General features: G+C 35.3%; 1 protein-coding gene across 1 annotated transcript in view; it reads left to right on the top strand.

The window, feature by feature from the left end:
* The window catches only part of ARID4A (AT-rich interaction domain 4A), a 59,289-nt gene that overhangs the window by 882 nt on the left and 40,574 nt on the right, over positions 1 to 17,833 (top strand). The window contains exons 2-8 of the mRNA XM_024731452.1: positions 385 to 441; positions 2,451 to 2,561; positions 4,621 to 4,686; positions 5,708 to 5,798; positions 13,855 to 13,934; positions 14,024 to 14,118; positions 15,367 to 15,499. Of these exons, the coding sequence (XP_024587220.1) occupies positions 436 to 441; positions 2,451 to 2,561; positions 4,621 to 4,686; positions 5,708 to 5,798; positions 13,855 to 13,934; positions 14,024 to 14,118; positions 15,367 to 15,499 (582 nt within the window). The 5' untranslated portion in view covers positions 385 to 435. The remainder of the gene's footprint in view (positions 1 to 384; positions 442 to 2,450; positions 2,562 to 4,620; positions 4,687 to 5,707; positions 5,799 to 13,854; positions 13,935 to 14,023; positions 14,119 to 15,366; positions 15,500 to 17,833) is intronic.

Here is a 17,833-nt window from a genome sequence, read left to right as displayed (position 1 = left end):
GCCGAAGTCGGGGTATCCGCGGGGCGGCTGAGCTCGGCGACCGCGCCTGTAGGGGGCCCGGGGAAGCCCAAACGGCGCCCTGCCCTTCTCCAGAGCGACCCGTCCTGGGGCTCTGAGTTGAGCATTCCGGGTCAAAGTGGCGAGCGAGGCGGGGGCGCGGTGGGCCGCTGGCGAACTCCGCGGCGGAACCCACTGCCCTTTGGCGCCCGTGGGGTTCTTGCCACCCCCTCGGCTCCTGCGTCCTGGCTGCCCTCGGAGGGGATCTTATCCCTTCCCTGGTGAGGGTTCTGCCCCTCCCCGCTGGCGTTTGTTTACTTTCTTTCCCTGGGTCGCTCCCCTCGTTGACTGATTCTGTGCCTGTCTTTCCCCTCCCTTTGGTTCCAGCGACGGAGAAGATAGCTCGTTGAGCTGGAACCCCACAGATCACCAGTGAAAATGAAGGTAAGTTGAGTCGACGCTGCTCGGAACCTCGTGCCCTGGACACTGACTGTCGTGAGGCCAGTGCTATGGAATGTCATTTTTTTTGCTACTCAAAATTGATTCGTCTGCTGAGCAGCGCTTTCTGAAAATGAGGACGTGTTGAATGGGTGAGAGATGATCATTGTGTCTAAATGCGGTCAGTTGGGCCCCTCTCCGAAGCAGTTAGCACTTTGGAAAGGCTGCTGCAGCCTTTCCATTGTTGTCCATTGGGCTAGTATTTTTAAACACTTCCTGTGTTGGCAGCGACCTTTGCAGAAGTAAAGCTTTTGTCCTGCTTTGGTTCTTTGGGGGATTTTTTGATTTTTTTTTTTTTTCTTCCCCAGTGCCAATGCGATTTTCTAAGGAAGGAATGTGTGGATTGTGTAAGGGAGATACCATTTCTTCTGGGGATAAAGTGAAATTTTGTGGGTAAAATATTTGAAGGTGAACTAAAACTAAGTATTATTATATATTATTATTATAACTAATAATACTTAATTTTAGTTCAGTAAATATTTTAAATGTATATCCAACCTAAAAAAAATTCTCCTAAAGACAACTAATATTGCAAACATTGTATGTGATGTTTAAAGGGAAGGGGAGGTATAACATCCTGCAGTTCCGTGGCATTCAATGTTTCAGGTCTGATATTTATTTCCAAAAAGTATTTCTTTTCAATTTGCGTTATTTGTAAATGCACTAACTTTAAACCTGATTCCTTACTCATTTACTGTTTCAGTGTATTAAGCTCTGAAATACAGGATTTTCCCAAACTTCCTCTTGCTTTCCTATCTCCTTGAAGTGACAGTGTACCTTCTTTAATGTTAGTTGGGAAAACTTAATGAAAAATCATTTTCTACTTGAAAGTATTTCTCTAAAGTGTACACTGTCACCTTTGCACTTAGCATTGTTGAGTTGAGCTTGTACGAATACACTTAACTTTTGGAAAATATTCTTAAAATGACAGATTGAGATAGCAGTCATTCTGTTACTGTCAAGATTAAAATGAATGGTGGAGTGAAATTTCTCATATCTTTCCATGTGTCATTCTGATCACGGCCATTTGCTAAAAGTAGATATTACTTTGTGAAACTTTTTTTAAAAAATATACCAAGATGATTAGTGTTGACAAACTAGGTACAGCTACCCTCAGTTCACATCTCTGCATTCATCAGTTAATTTAGATTTAAAGCTTTAAAATGCAGCTTTTAGCCAATGATTTTTCTAAATAATGCTCTCTTTATCAAAAGGGTTGGCTTCATTTATTACCTGTACAGTTACTATGTATCCAAAAACAGTTGACTTTATGTAGCTATATTAATAAACATTTGGGCTTCCCTGGTGGCGCAGTGGTTGAGAGTCCGCCTGCCAATGTAGGGGACACGAGTTCGTGCCCCGGTCCGGGAGAAGATCCCACGTGCGGTGGAGCGGCTGGGCCCGTGAGCCATGGCCGCTGGGCCTGCGTGTCCAGAGCCTGTGCTCCGCGACGGGAGAGGCCAGAACAGTGAGAGGCCCGCGTACCGCAAACAAAACAAAACACATTTAATTATGTATTTGTTAGTGTTAATTTTAATAGCAATATTTCTTTTAATTTGAAAACAAAATTTCAGGCGGCCATAACTGACTAACTTAACGTTTTATGAGACACTTAAAATAAATATACCTTTTCTGGATTAAAAATTTTTTTCATTTCTTAAATATATTATAAAATTGTTGAATCATTTTGTATCTGAATGAAAAAACATTACATTTTCTACTGATACTTTCTAGTTACAATTTAAATTGTTTTATGTTTTCGCGATATAGATTATAAAGTAAAGGATTGCTAATAAAGTGTTTGCTTTAAGGATATTTTTCAAATTATCAATGATATTAATAAGCAAATAATGTTAATATTCTTACTACTTGAAATACAGAACCTTTTGATGAGACTTGGGGTTGGAGTAGGGGAAAATAGTAGTGACATTCATATTGTATGTTCCTTTCATCAGGCGGCGGATGAGCCTGCCTACCTGACAGTGGGAACTGATGTCAGTGCCAAGTACCGAGGTGCCTTCTGTGAGGCAAAAATTAAGACTGTGAAAAGGCTGGTAAAAGTTAAGGTAATTTTTTTTTTAATGGAACAGCTTTATTAACTCGATTGAGGAGAATTAGGGATGGAATTCGGAGACTACAAATCAACATTTTATTTACTGAACTATTACTTCACTTCGTGAATCATTACTATGTGAAAGCACTGTTATATACAAAACTATAGGAAAAGCACATTAAGAATTGGGAAATAAAGAACTCAAGATGAGAAATTATTCCAAGTGCTTCCATGAAATACCATACTCATGATACTTCCCATCATTTGGATCTTTCCTGTTTGCGGTAGCATGCTTACTTAGGCTATAATCTATTTTCTCTCCTTTCATATTATTCAGGTAGGGATGATTTCAAGTGATTAGAAAAAACAATAGATTACTAAAAACAAAACAGTGGGAATTATCATTTCAAGACAGCGATAAAAATGACTTAAGAATTTTATCTTAAGATAATTTTAAGATGCTTTTGTGACCAGAAAAAAAGTTATTGATTGCTGTACAATATTTGGAAGTACAGAAAAGTACTGCAGGATTAAAAGCCATAGTTGACCTCAGAAATCCTACTATTATCATTTTGTGTTTACTCCTAGTAATTTTTCTATATAAATGCTTTTAATAATCTTAGTTACTTAGACTACAAAGGTAATCCATGCCTATTATAAACTTTTTAACATTGTGGAACTGTATAATAAAGTTCATGGAGGTCCTCTGTGATATTACTCCAAAGAACCTTTAGGTGTTCTACCAAATTTTGTGCTGTGCCTTTCAGTAACAGTGTTGATGTTATTATTATCATTGGATCATTCTGTACTTTCAGTTTTGCAATTTGCTTTTCACTTACATATGTGATCCTTTCCTACAAAAATTAAGCACCCTGGAAGGAGGAAATGTTTGCCCTGTTCTGTTTGCAATACCTAGAGCGGTGCCTTATAAACAGGGGGCGCTCAGAATGTGTTGAATGAATAAGTGAACAGTGGACCCAGGACCAGCAGCATCAGTCTCACCTGAGAACTGGTTTAAAATGCAAATTCTCAGGCCCCCACCCCAGACAAACTGAGTCAGAAACGCTGAGGATGGGGTCCTATGATTGTGTTATAACAAGCCCTTCAAGTGTTTCTGATGCATGTTGAAGTTTGAGAACCATTAAACTAGAGGAGTGTGATTTGTGTGGTAGACAAATAGACTTATCTATGATTATTATAAACTTTCTGTTTAAATTTCCATCTGCTGGTGAAACTTTTCTTTGAGTATTCTTAGGATATCATTTGACATTGATTTCTTCCTTGTTTCATACAGTCTTTTTACTATGTCAGCTATACAGGATTTCCTTACTAAATACTTACTTGGAATTCTTTGAGAATTTTAACTTTTTGTTAGTATTGTGGCTCTTTGTAGATTAATTTATTTAATTTAAAATCAATACAGTGATTGTCTGGGGAGGTCTTATACATAAATTACCTAGAATTTGAAGTTTCCCCTTATTTGGGTACATGCTTCCTTTCCGTCTCCCTCTCCCATTCTCCCTCTCTCTTAATAGAGCGGGTTACCTTATATATGTGGGAGGATCTGTAGTAGAAGGGAGCACTTATTTGTGACTGAATTGCATATCAGATTATTATTTAGGTTTACTTTATAAAGGACCAGAAGACTTCTGGTTTTAATTTGTTTACCTTGCATGTAGGCAATAAAGTTTGATGCTGTTTTTTTTTAAATATACTTGGTGACAGAACCTTTATGACTAGTTGATAAAAAGCAATGAAGGCAATTTTAAGGTTTTACAATAATCACTACAGATTATAAACCTTCTATAGTCAATTCAGCAAACATTTATTAAGTGCCTGTAATACGTATTGACACTTGCTAACTGCTGGAGATATAGTGAGAAGGAGGACTCCAGCCCTCAAGGAGCTCAGTTAATGAGAGAGACAATAAGCGTAAATACAATGGAATAAGTATTATACCAGAGGTAACCACAGGATGCTAAGAAAGTATAAAGACATTTTTGTTACAGTATTACCATAAATGTACTGTTTTAAAAGTAACATGCAAACTATTGTGCAAAAATGTTTTTTAGGTACTCCTGAAACAGGATAATACTACACAATTGGTGCAAGATGACCAAGTAAAGGGTCCTTTAAGAGTACGTATTTTGTACAGTTTACAATCTGAAATGATGAATCGTAAATTCATACAGTGATTTATTGGATTTTATATTTGTAGATACACTTTTAAAATGTTAAAAAATGTTAATCAGAAAACAAAGTTACAAATAAGGTGTTGTAGAGTTAGTATAAATTACAATATTACAATGGCTGTATCCTTAGTTAAAGAATGTTAAACATCTTACAGAAGGATAGTTTAACATATGTGAACATGAGTTTCAGCTACCTTTTGTTTTGAATTCTTGGACTGAATACTGCATTTTGTTTTTCATATTGTTGCCACAGGTGTTTAGCTTGATAAGTGTAATATACCAGTATCATAAGTCTGAATCTTCTGTTTTTCTAACTTACCAAGTAAACTATGTTGACTTAATAGTTCAATTTAATGAATACCTACATTATGTTTTCCATCCATTTCTGGCCATTTGTTTATGTTATAAAACTTCATTATGTCAGAGTACCACTTCGGTTAATATCTGATATACAAAGGTCTGGAAGCTGAAAGAAGGTCAACTGGTCCATCCCTCTCTCTCCAGGTGAACCTTTATCTAAAAGGTCCCTTAAATACAAGTGCTGAATCCAATATTCAATATTTACATGAAAGAAAATTGAAGCTGTTTTTGCTGTCCTATGGTGTTTTGGTTCTTACATTCCACAATTTTCTTGAAGGCAGTATCATGTAGTAAAAAAAGCTCTGAAATGAGACTTAAAAGACTGGGTTCTCATCCTGGACTCTTTGCAAATTATTCTCTCTTCCTAAACCACAATTTCCAACACATGAAATAGGGGTAATAATAGCTATCTTACTTAAGCCTAAGCATTTTGAGACTTGAATTGCATGGTAAATGTATGAACACTATAAATGATAAAGATCTAAGCCAATGTAAGGTATAATTACCATAAATAGATATATTTTTTTAACCCAGGTCATATAGTTGGTACGAGTGATTTGGTTTGTTTGTTTAAATTTGGTGATGAAATTTCGATTTTTTGTTTTAGGTTGGAGCCATTGTTGAAACAAGGACATCTGATGGATCCTTTCAGGAAGCTGTTATCAGCAAGTTGACAGATGCTAGTTGGTATACTGTGGGTAGGTAGTTAGGTAATTTAATATAGAGGATTTAATTTGCGGGTTTCATAGCTATCTCTCTGTTTTGTAAATTCATTGAATCATTACCTTGGCAGAGAAATATGTATTCTTTCCTGTCAATTTACTTGATATAGACAGCTGAAATTTTAATGATACCCTGATGGTAAAAAAAAAAAAAACCCAATTACCTCTTTATAGTAACTTGGCCACTTATGGCTATTTCATCTAAGAATGTACTTCTTTTTTAGGTTATCTTGATATTTCCCTTCAAGAAAGTTAAATTATGTGGTTATTTTTCTTCCGTTAGAAAAGTCAATACAACTTAGTATTGTAAGTCATCAGACTTTTAAACTTTTTCTGGAATTACAATTAAAATTGCATAGTTGCAGTCTTTTATTGTATTGCTGCCTATTTTATATAAGGGTGCTATAGATATTACCACAGAATTTACAGACTAAAAAAATTTGGGCCAGAGTAGATTCAAGCCTAGGTGATCATAGCTTAATTTTTGATTTTCAATGCAGTCAGGACTCTCTTAGTAACACCTTTCACAAAAGATATATATGCTGCTAATGTGAATTCATTCTTAACATTTCATGCATAAGCTTATACTGGCTTTAAAAAACTTTACTGTAGTGAGTAGCAGCAAGTGTCACAGTGCATGTAAATGAAAACCTAAATGTAGTACCTATATTGTTGCTGTCATTATGTTGATGAGAATAGCAATAATTAAGATTTCCAAGTCTCCTCTCATTACTTTCAGACTACACAGTCCTGTGGATAACATCCAATCGTTGGCTTTACACTGAACATCTATAGCATTAATTGGTTTTTACATTTATGTCTTGATATAAAAGATATAATTATAGTGTTGTGGTTTCCTTGCAGAAGATAAAGAAATGACCCTTTAGGTTTATTTTTAGTTTACGTGATTTGTTGCTTTGAGTAAACATCATTCATCTGTAGTTGATGCTCAAAGCTGTGAAGAACACCCTTTGGTTGAAAATTGTACTTCCTGTGTCTTACTCTGTGGCTTCTATTATTAGTAGCAATGTGCTGTATGTACCTAATATTTTCTAACCGTTTTTATTCTTAGACCTCCTACAAGTTGGTGTTGGTTCACAATAGTGCTATTATTCTGAACTATACATATATATATTTTTTTTTTTTTTTGCGGTACGCGGGCCTCTAAACTGTTGTGGTCTCTCCCGTTGTGGAGCACAGGCTCCGGACGCGCAGGCTCAGCGGCCATGGCTCACGGGTCCAGCCACTCTGCAGCATGTGGGATCTTCCCAGACCGGGGCACGAACCCGTGTCCCCTGCATCGGCAGGTGGACTCTCAACCACTGTGCCACCAGGGAAGCCCTGAACTATATATTTTTAGGAGGCTTAATTGTGACTGTTGATAGTTGTTAGAGATTTAAAAACTAAGCTTAAAATTAACTGTTAGATTTTAAGTGGATACAATTTTGCTATATTAAACAAAGCAGTGGTAAAAATTACAGGAGTTGATGTGTGCAGAATCATGGGAAATGATATGATGCATGTTTGAATACTAACGTGCATCCTGTTTGGTGCCCAATATCAAGGTTACATTCACAATACTTGTGAAGTTTTACTGATGTAATGCTTACACTTCTGCAGCAGCAATACTTTTCAGGTTTTCACATTTTGGATTTTCTGCACTCCAGAATAATCCTCCATTTATGAATAGCAATCTCTGTCCTTTACCTGAATGGCACTTTAGTATTGATGAAAACTAGTTGCCACTGAGCATTCTCTGTGGCGATTTTCTTTGATAGACAATAACAGAAGAAATTGTATAATTCTTGTTCTCAAAGAGCTTAGAATCTTAATTGCATATGGTTCATATATTAAGCATTAGTGTACATAAGAATCACTTGATGCTCATTTGAAAAAAAAAGGATTTGAGGACCCCAAATCTCTCTAATTTAGTGGGTCTGGGATGGCAACCCAAGAATCTTTTTTATAAACACATTGGCTGAATCTAATGCAGTTAGTACACGCTTAGAAAAACAGACCACATTTGTAGAAACAGAGACCAATTAGGGGAGAAGAATCCAAAATACTTAAAATTTTTGCATCTGTGTAATGAGAGACAGTGACCAAAAAATTTTAAGATGTTAAGAGGCACTATTCTCTTAAGTATTAAGAGAATTAAGTATATTCTCTTATTCTCTTTATAGCACTCTGCTATAAAGAATGTTTAGGTATTGAAGGATGTAGGCCACATAAAGAATGATCCTTATTAAAAGATGGCAAAATAAAATGTGTGATCTCTCACAGGTCACGAACTTTCTATAATTTTCTTTAATTGAGTGACTACTTAATTGCTCTTTTCTGGATTTTTTCTTGATTTCTAATTCCTAGCAAAGTGTTATATAGGTAGAATCAGAAAGTATTTAAAGTATTATTAATGGTCTTGATGTTTTTTGATTTTAAAAGAACTTGAAATTATGTCAGTCTCTTAAAAATGAAACAAAAGGGGATAACATACTGCTGATTTGGATTAAATAGGAGTTATAATTATCAGTGATCAAAAGTTACCTGAGAAACTGTTATTAACTCCTTATATAATATAGGTATTAATTTTTCATATTATAGCTGAATGACCAATTTTGAAAAAGATTATGGATCTAATATAACTCAATTAAAAAAAATCTAATAATACCTTGCCCTCCAGTGTTGAACAACAAATAGCACCAGTTCATGGATTTTTATGTTTTTTGAGACTTTGAAATATTTCCCCTTCCTATCATAAAACAATGCTTCCTAGTAGTTTATTCATTTGGCAGTTCTTTTCCTTGCATTAAAGATAAGGAATCTGTAATGTATGGAAGTGTATTGTTATCTGTCCAGCCATTCAGAAGATACCAAAATTGGGATTAGAATTCATATCTCCACTTGAATGTTGCCTTTAATTCCTGACAAATATAACTGTCAGTAAGACATTCTAAAACTGTTCTTCTTTTGCTTTGTTAGAATATAAAAATAACACATGGTATTTGAAAAATAAGAAAAATGTAAAGGAGAAAGTTGCTTTTAATTTAAATAATTTATATATAAATGTACGTAAACACATCATATATCAAGTTTAACACTAAAATATTTTCGATCATTGATATATTGTGACAAATGCTTTTTTAAGTTTCTGGATTTTTTTCATACCTTCTTATTATTTGGCACATCAGTTTGATCATATCTCATGGAAATTCTAAGTTAAAGGATTAGAGGAGGGTTACATTAACCTGGTGAATGGACTGACTTATGTAGAATGTGCTGTAGGCTTATAAGGCTTTTGATTTGATTAGAACTGCTTATGACAAATGTTGTTATAACCAGAATCAACCACAAAATGTTTTTTCAAAGCCAAATGGTTATTTCCCTGACTAGAAAATCATTCATTAAGAAAAAAAGTACTAAGTAACAAATCTATTTAGTCCTGTGATAGGCTTTAACACATTGTTTAAATAGCCTTCTGTAAGACTTTAACATTCTCATAATATTTTGTTAACATAATTATACATTTGAATGTTAATTTCTTAAATTTCCAGATTCCTGAAGTTTTTGATCTTAGCTGCTGAGGGGCTTCTGTAGTTATCACAGATGATTTTATGAGCAACAGAACTATTGGTTTTACCTAGGGTATGCATATATTTTTAATTTTAAAGTTTTTACTGTATCACGTGAAATGTTTTGTTAATTGTTACCGGTATAAGCAGATATAACAATAATACTTTTTTTCACCAAGTCAGAATTCTTTTTTTTGTCTATTTTTTGTTTATTAACAAGATAAAGTTTGAGGGTTTTAAAAAAATTAATTTTTATTATTGAAATATAGTTGATTTACAGTGTTGTGTTAATTTCTGCTGTATAGCAAAGTGATTCAGTTACACATATGTATACATTCTTTTTCATATTCTTTTCTATTATGGTTTATCACAGGATATTGAATATAGTTCCCTGTTCTATACAGTAGGACCTTGTTGTTTATCAAGTCAGAATTCTTAAACTCTCTTCCCAGTGTTCATTTTATGCCTCTGTTTCTTACCTGTTTGTTAATTCATTTTGATCCCCCCTTAACTAAATTGTAGCTCATAGATGAACCTTCTAATTCTCAATTTCTTTATCTATAAAAGGAAGATAGTGATTCCGACCCTGTAGAGGCTGCTGTGAGGATTAGGGCATAGTAGAAGCTTAATAAGTAATAGCCAATTATATCTTTGGATAGATAAAGTTAATTTACTGTTGTTTTTATCTTACTGTTCTCCAGCATCTAACAGTGCTATGATAACAGGTAAATCTTTTGTATTTAGTAGTTAGATTAGATCCCTTTTACTTTTGTTTCTTTGAATTCTAACAGTTTAGGGTCAGGCTTTGTTTCCATTAGCATTATTTTGTCTAGTACGATTAATGTTACAGAGAGAATCTTAGCTTTGTCTTTGTCCTCAAATTAGGTTTTAGAATTTATATGTAATATACTAACAGAGATACAACTTTTGTAGTATCTGCTCTCTTGCACTCAGTGAATGATGTATTCAAATGCCATTTTTGGCAAGTATAAGACATTTCATATCTTATAATTACTAAATCCTTATACTCTGACTTTTTTTCTCTTGGTGTGCTGTAGTATACACCTTGAACCAAAAATAAGCTTAATATACTATACACACACCAGTTAATTATTTCACTCTTATCAAAATGCTAGAGTCAGTGTTCAATGCCTTCAAATTATGTGTTCTTTAAGATGATATTTCTAACATGGAAGTTATAGAGGAAACTTTTTGTTTTTGGCTGCACCGCGTGGCGTGTGAGATCTTAGTTCCCTGACCTGGGATTGAACCTAGGCTCTTGGCAGTTAGAGTGCAGAGTCCTAACCACTGGACTGCCAGGGAATTCCCTAGAGGAAACTTTTTTTTTTTCTTGCGTTATGCGGGCCTCTCACTGTTGTGGCCTCTCCCATTGCGGAGCACAGGCTCGGGACGCGCAGGCTCAGTGGCCATGGCTCACGGGCCTAGCCGCTCCGTGGCATGTGGGATCTTTCTGAACCGGGGCACGAACCCGTGTCCCCTGCATCGGCAGGCGGACTCTCAAGCACTGCGCCACCGGCGAAGCCCGAGGAAACATTTTTTTAATAAATTTTATTTATTTATTTTTGGCTGCTTTGGGTCTTCCTTGCAGTGTGCGGGCTTCTCATTGTGCTGGCTTCTCTTGTTGCAGAGCACGGGCTCTAGGCACGCGGGTTTCAGTAGTTGTGGCTTGTGGGCTCTAGAGCACAGGCTCAGTAGTTGTGGCGCGTGGGCTTAGTTGCTACGCGGCATGGGATCTTCCCAGCCCAGGGCTCAGTTCAGTGTACCCTGCATTGGCAGGCGGATTCTTAACCACTGCGCCACCAGGGAAGCCCTAGATGGAACTTCTTAATGATTTTGATAATCAGGGATGTCATGATTAAATAGGTCCACTATGTTGTCAAGTTTTCTGTTTGTCTTTCAGAAAATCTTGAGAAGTTATGTGGCTCAAGTATAAAGTACTCAAATACATACCTTTGTATAGTTTTATGAATTTAAAAAAATTCTTAAAAATATTTTTTAAGAGAAACAGAGAAAATTCTGTTTCTCTTTGTTCACTTGAAGTTGGAAGGGGTTCGGTTCCTGTGGAAAAATGTAAAAGGGTTATTTGTACCACAATTGACTTTGGTCCTTACCTTATTTCTAACCATGGTAAAATTGTGTTGAAGTGAGATTAATTTTTTCCTTCAAAAATCTGATATATTTTCAAGGTGAATATTTTTAAAAAAACAACTCAGAATGTTAAATTTCTCATTAGAGCATTTTGATTTGGGGCTGCCATTGATTAATAATAAAACCTTGTGGAAAAGATTTTGTGTAAATTTGATATTAGTGATTTGTCTTATAGTCTCATTTTCCTTCCTCACATCTCCACCACTTAAATGTGGTGTATATAGTGTATATATGTGCGTGTCCAGTGTCACCGTCTTTGGTATTGTAGGCATTAAGGAAAATTGGAACGTTTAAGTTTTATTCTTTAGCATACTTATGGACATTAATAATAACACGAAAAATTATTTTAAGTTTGGTATGATAATTTCATGATTTTGAATTTTTCAAAGAGCAGTGGTTTATCAGACTCGATGACACCATATAAATCATAATTGTGATACAAATGTTTAAAGCAGTGTTAATCAAGTGTAGATTAGTGATGTAATTGTTGGAGGATGTTGTGTTTTATCCTGTCATTGTGTCTGCAGGTGGTCATTAATTTCTGCATCATTGACAGTGTATAACACAGATGATTTTGCGGAATTATTATGCTTCTTTAAATATGTGCACCAGGAGCTTTTAATATTCTCTGCATTGTCTTCTGCATGTAAGAGAATCTAAACTAGGTGTCTTTAGTCTAAGAGAAGGAACTGACTGAGGTGGATAAATATTGAAGAAGTTGAGTTAAGTTTCTACCATGAAAAAAGTTTATGATTCAAAGGCAAAGTTTTTGCTAATAAAGCAGCCCTTTAAAAAAAATTCAGGATTGTAATTATATAGGTAACAAGGTAAAGATTTTAAGATATTAAATCAAGATAATGTAGAATTTTCCTTTCTTAACATTATTCTGTTAAATTGGAAAAACATTAAAAAATTGAAAAACATGTAGAATTATAAAAATTAGGATTAAATCTTAAAATAATAATCACTTGTTTATGTATGCTTTCCTATGTATGTGCTTTTTCCATAATATATATAAACATTTGTTGATGTGTATATGCATTTTAAGTATCAGAGGTAAGGATTCTGTCTTCTTATTTTATTTTTTCAAAATGCTGGGCATCAGGTATCTTCTGAGAAAATTTTCTTTGTGAATATTAGATGGTAAAATCAGAGTACCTTTCTAGAAAATTAAACCTTAGGGAGGGTGGGAGGGAGGGAGACGCAAGAGGGAAGAGATATGGGAACATATGTATAACTGATTCACTTAGTTATAAAGCAGAAACTAACACACCATTGTAAAGCAATTATACCCCAATAAAGATGTTTAAAAAAAACCCTATAAAATTGTCAAAATAATATATATAGCTAGATATATGAAGAGCATTGGTGGTAAATTGTTAAATTCCTTGCCCCCATTTTCCTGAAATAATTTACACATAGGTTCCAAGTAGTATTTCTTTTAAATGTAGTAGAAATAAAAACTTGAGAAAGCTTCTGTGCAATTATGACTTATTTTTTAGAATTAAAAAAATTCTCTTTCTGGTGTTTAAACTTTTATTTCTAAACTTCTTGCATCCTCCTCTAGCAAAAGAAACAAGTTGAATCTTACGACTTTAGAATTTGGCAGCCAGTACTTCTGTTGTATTAGGTTATCATGCAAATAAGTAGAAGCAGTAGAATGAACCAACAGCATTACGAGCAGTCAGGCAGTTTCTGGACATTAGAGATACTCTGTTGATAACTGTTGCGAAAAAACCCATAATACTTTTTTTTTGCGAGAAAACCCATAATACTTCTTTTTTTTTTTTTTTTTCCGTCTGTACGCGGGCCTCTTACCGCTGTGGCCTCTCCCGGTGCGGAGCACAGGCTCCGGACCCACAGGCTCAGCGCCCATGGCTCACGGGCCCAGCTGCTCGGCGCGCGGCATGTGGGATCTTCCCGGACCGGGGCACGAACCCGCGTCCCCTGCATCGGCAGGCGGACTCCCAACCGCTGAGCACCAGGGAAGTCCCTACTTCTTTTTTTTAAACCAGGTTTTTGCTCGTTCTTCTAAAATTAAAGGTAGTTTAATATCTGTGCTTTGACTAGGTTGCTCATGGTTGAAGAAGGTCGTTCTGTAGTGATAGAGATTGAAAAAGTGAATGGAGACACTTAAGCAGTTTGGGGCAGCCATTAACCTGTGTTTGGTATCTAGAATGAAAAATGTGTGTAAATTTTAAAAGGTTTTGAAGCATAACTAACAATGGTTCTTAAGCCCCAGGTAAATAGCAATAAGTGTGCATAAATTCTCTGATATCTTCTGCCTATTGCAGTGTTTGATGATGGTGATGAGAGAACATTGAGACGTACCTCACTATGCTTAAAAGGAGAGAGACATTTTGCTGAGAGTGAGGTAGGGTGACATGGATGGACTTTTTAAATTGAACAACAGCTACTAATGTAGAAGCAAAAAGTGATTTAATTTGTCTGTTTCTTATCCAGACTCTTGACCAGCTTCCATTAACAAATCCAGAGCATTTTGGAACTCCAGTAATTGCAAAGAAGACGAACAGAGGAAGGAGGTCCTCTCTGCCTGTGTGAGTGTTTTCATGTACAGTAACATTACAATTATCACAACATTAAATAAGTGGTTTTTCTACGGTGGTGAAATTTGTTTGGGTGGCCTTTCCACAGCATCTTGTATCCTTGTTTTAGACGTTTTACCCTGAGTAGACTTTGTTCTTAATTCTTGGACAAAGTAATAGGAATAATGATCTCAACCCCTTTTTAAAAAAGGCTATTTTTGTTTTGAGTTACTTTGCCAAATTCCTTAATTGATAGGATTATTTTGCTATGTTATGTGCGTATATGTGTTTTTATAGCCTTTTTATTTCAAAAACATTTCAAGTTTAAAAATTGTAAGAATAATACAATAAACTTTCATATACTCATCGTCCAGATTCACTAAATTATTAAAACTTTTTGACACATTTGCTTTATCATTTCCTGTCTTTATATACATATATTATAATTATTTTTTATTTAATAATAATTTTAACTGGCTGAACCATTTAAGAGGAAGTTGCAAGCATCATGACTTCTTACCCCTAAATAGTTTATGTAAGAACAGGGACATTCTCTTATATAATCAAAGTATGGTTATCAAATTCAGAATAGATAACATTGATAGAATGTTATTATCTGATAATATATAATACATATTTCAGATTTTGCCAGTTGTCCCAATAATAGCCTTTATACCATCGCCTGATTCCAGGATTCAATCCAAGATCATGCATTGCATTTAGTTTATGTGGTTCTTAAGTCTCCTTTAACCTAGAAAAGTTCCTCAGCCTTTTTTTTGTCTTTTCATGACAGTGACATTTTTGAAGACTACAGGCCAATTGTTTTGTAGATTTTTCCTCATTGTGGCCTTGTCTGATTGTTTAGTTATCCAGATAGGTTATCTAAATAAACCTCCTGATGTGTTTGGTGAGATCTTTTCCTAACCTGTTGGAGAATTAGAGTTATATTATCTGGAACCTGGCATGCATAAAAAGTGGAAGGGCAATCTCTTAAACTGTATTTGGCACAGTGAATACTTCCTGGTGATATAGCTTTTCTGTCCCAGCCAGTGGTTGGCATGAGAGTCTAAGTCCAGGTCCTCACTGATCTAGTGAAGTGGACTCGGAGTTACCATGGACAGCGCAGGACTACCTCTTTGGGGCTAGGGAAGTATCCATTTCTTCAATTCCGACTTGAATGAAGAGGCTACTACCCTGGGGTAATGACTATATCAAAGATGGTTGATGTTAAGATCATGATAAAGTTATTCTAACTTTTAGTAACGAAGATGAAAAAGAAGAAGAAAGTAGTGAAGAGGAAGATGAAGATAAGCGACGTCTCAATGATGAATTATTAGGAAAAGTTGTAAGTGTGGTATCTACATCTGAGAAGAGTGAATGGTATCCTGCTTTGGTAAGTATGGTTTTTTTGCAGAGTTAATTAACCATTTAAAGTATTTGTTTAACATGGATTTTAAGAAAGCATTTAAAATATTTTGAGAGTGTTACACAAATTTAGTTTGGACTTTATTGCAAAATTGAGCAGTCCTACTCAGGTCCCACATACTTCACTGCTTTCTTTTGTTATTTCCTTTCTTTAATTCTCTGTAACCAAGTATTTATTGAGATCTTTCAGTTTTTCCTTCAGAATGTGTCCAGTGGTCTGTGTTTACTCTGTTCCCATCACCTTTTTCACCTGATGTATAGTACCTACCACCAGCTTCTCTTAACTTGATGCCTGAATGCTTTCTTAACTAAATTCAGACTTATTTTCTAGAAGTAACTTTTATAGAGAAATTTTAAAACATTGATTTAATCATGATAGTCCCATTCTCAAAAAAAACGGCACTGACTCTGCCTAGTGAATCAATTCTGAATTTTTAGATGGGTATCTGTGGTCATCCTTAGCTCTTAGTTTGTTTCTCATTTTCAGTGTAAGCTGTCTACTTAGGCTCTTTCTTAACTGCTCCCTGTGTAAGACACTTCACTCCTCCAGTCCTTTACCCCTTAAATCAATTAGTATTTACTAAGGATTTGCAGTGACTTCAGCTTTGCTCTAAGCTCCTTAAGAAAAGAAAGAGGTATGAGACATAACACATTGCCCTCAAGGAGTTTACTATACACATCTCAAAGACTGTGTAGTAGTTAAATATTATACAGTAATTTAAAAAACTTTTGGTGCAGACACTGGAATAGGACAAAGAGTTTTAGGGAAAGGAAGGGTATACCTAAGCTTTAGAAATGGCAAATCTTGGGTAGGTTGGTAGAGAAAACTAACCTTTGCTTACTTGGGAAAGGAATGAGAAGGTATGGGCAAGAGAATTACTTCACAAGAGGAATCAATATCTCCCATTTCTCTTCTTCCTACTCCTCTCTTAAATATGTCTTAAGGCTCAGCTCAGGTCCTACCTTTCCTGCAGATTCTCCCCTAACCACTTTAACATAAGTATGCCCGTTCTTCTCTGAGTTTTGATATCACTTATATCTCTAATAATAATTTTGGCACAAAATACCTCCCAAATTAGGTTAGCCTCCTTTAAAGAACTGAGGCCTTTTTTTTTTTTTTTTTTAGGTTTCTATGTGCATGTAAATACATTACTCAATTCCTGTGTGGTAGATTTACTTCACATAGGAAAAGTCTGAAAATCCTTTGAACCTTTCAGTTGTATAGGCCAACAAGTCAATGGGTTTGGATTCAGAATACTCAGGTCATAATTTGTCAAGAGATTAAAAAAAAAATGCCCTTATTTACTCAACAGGTTTATCATTTCCCAGGTAATAAAATAAAAGATGAGTAAGAGTCAATGTAAGAATCAGTCTTACATTTGATGATTTTAGTGTACTGCAGAGAATAATCCAAGTAACTGTAATATAAAATAGTATACATTCAATATTAGGACTTCTTGTCCTGAGACCTTGCATTTATTTGAAGGAAATCCAAAAAGAAAAAAAATAAAAAGCCTTCATGAAGCTTTTGAGCTGAGCCTTGAAGGATTTAAAGTTAGTTAGCAGAGCTTCACTAGAGAACTTTCTTAGAAGAAACAGAATAAGTAATAGGAAAGAAGGGGGTTTGTTCATGAAACTATTTGCTCTGGGAATTCATTTTGGCTAAATATTAGATGTGAATAGGGGCATAATAGGAAAGAAGACTGGGAAGTAATTTGGATCGAGGGCAGAAGGGTCTTTAAAATTTCATCTAAAGAATCTGGACGTAGTTCCGCATAGAATTTTGCAGAAGAGTGACATTATTTGAGCTGCATATTTAGGAATGTTAATGACGCAGTGGTATGGTGGATGGATTGTTGTTGAAAGGAGTGGAGGTGATAGGAATCAATTTGGAGGCCATTAGAGTGGTTCACAGGTGAGGTAATTAAGCCTTGGGTTCTGTCTACTCATCCTTTAAGACTTACCTTTAGCCTTTGCTGCCACACATTTTCCCTTCCCGGGTCTGGTTAAATCTTCCTCCTAGGTGTTTTTATTGATATTTTATCTTACGCCTAGTTGGTATCACTGTACTTAGCCTTCGTTATGTTTTTTTGGTATATCTTTTTGTATTTACCCTTCCATTTCAGTGTTAGCTCCTTGAGGGCAGACACAACTATATTATTAGTCTGGTAATTACCAGCACCTAACAGACAAAAAAACATTTAATACCATCTGATGTTAAAACAGCCGATACAACTGCCAAGAATTTTTGATTGTCTGGACATAACACTGTTTAATATGATAGTCATGAGCCATGTGTGGC

Source organism: Neophocaena asiaeorientalis, unplaced genomic scaffold (assembly GCF_003031525.2).
Source record: "Neophocaena asiaeorientalis asiaeorientalis breed wild unplaced genomic scaffold, Neophocaena_asiaeorientalis_V1.1 scaffold603, whole genome shotgun sequence".
Lineage (NCBI taxonomy): Eukaryota > Metazoa > Chordata > Mammalia > Artiodactyla > Phocoenidae > Neophocaena > Neophocaena asiaeorientalis.
This window is presented reverse-complemented; position numbering and strand designations above follow the sequence as displayed.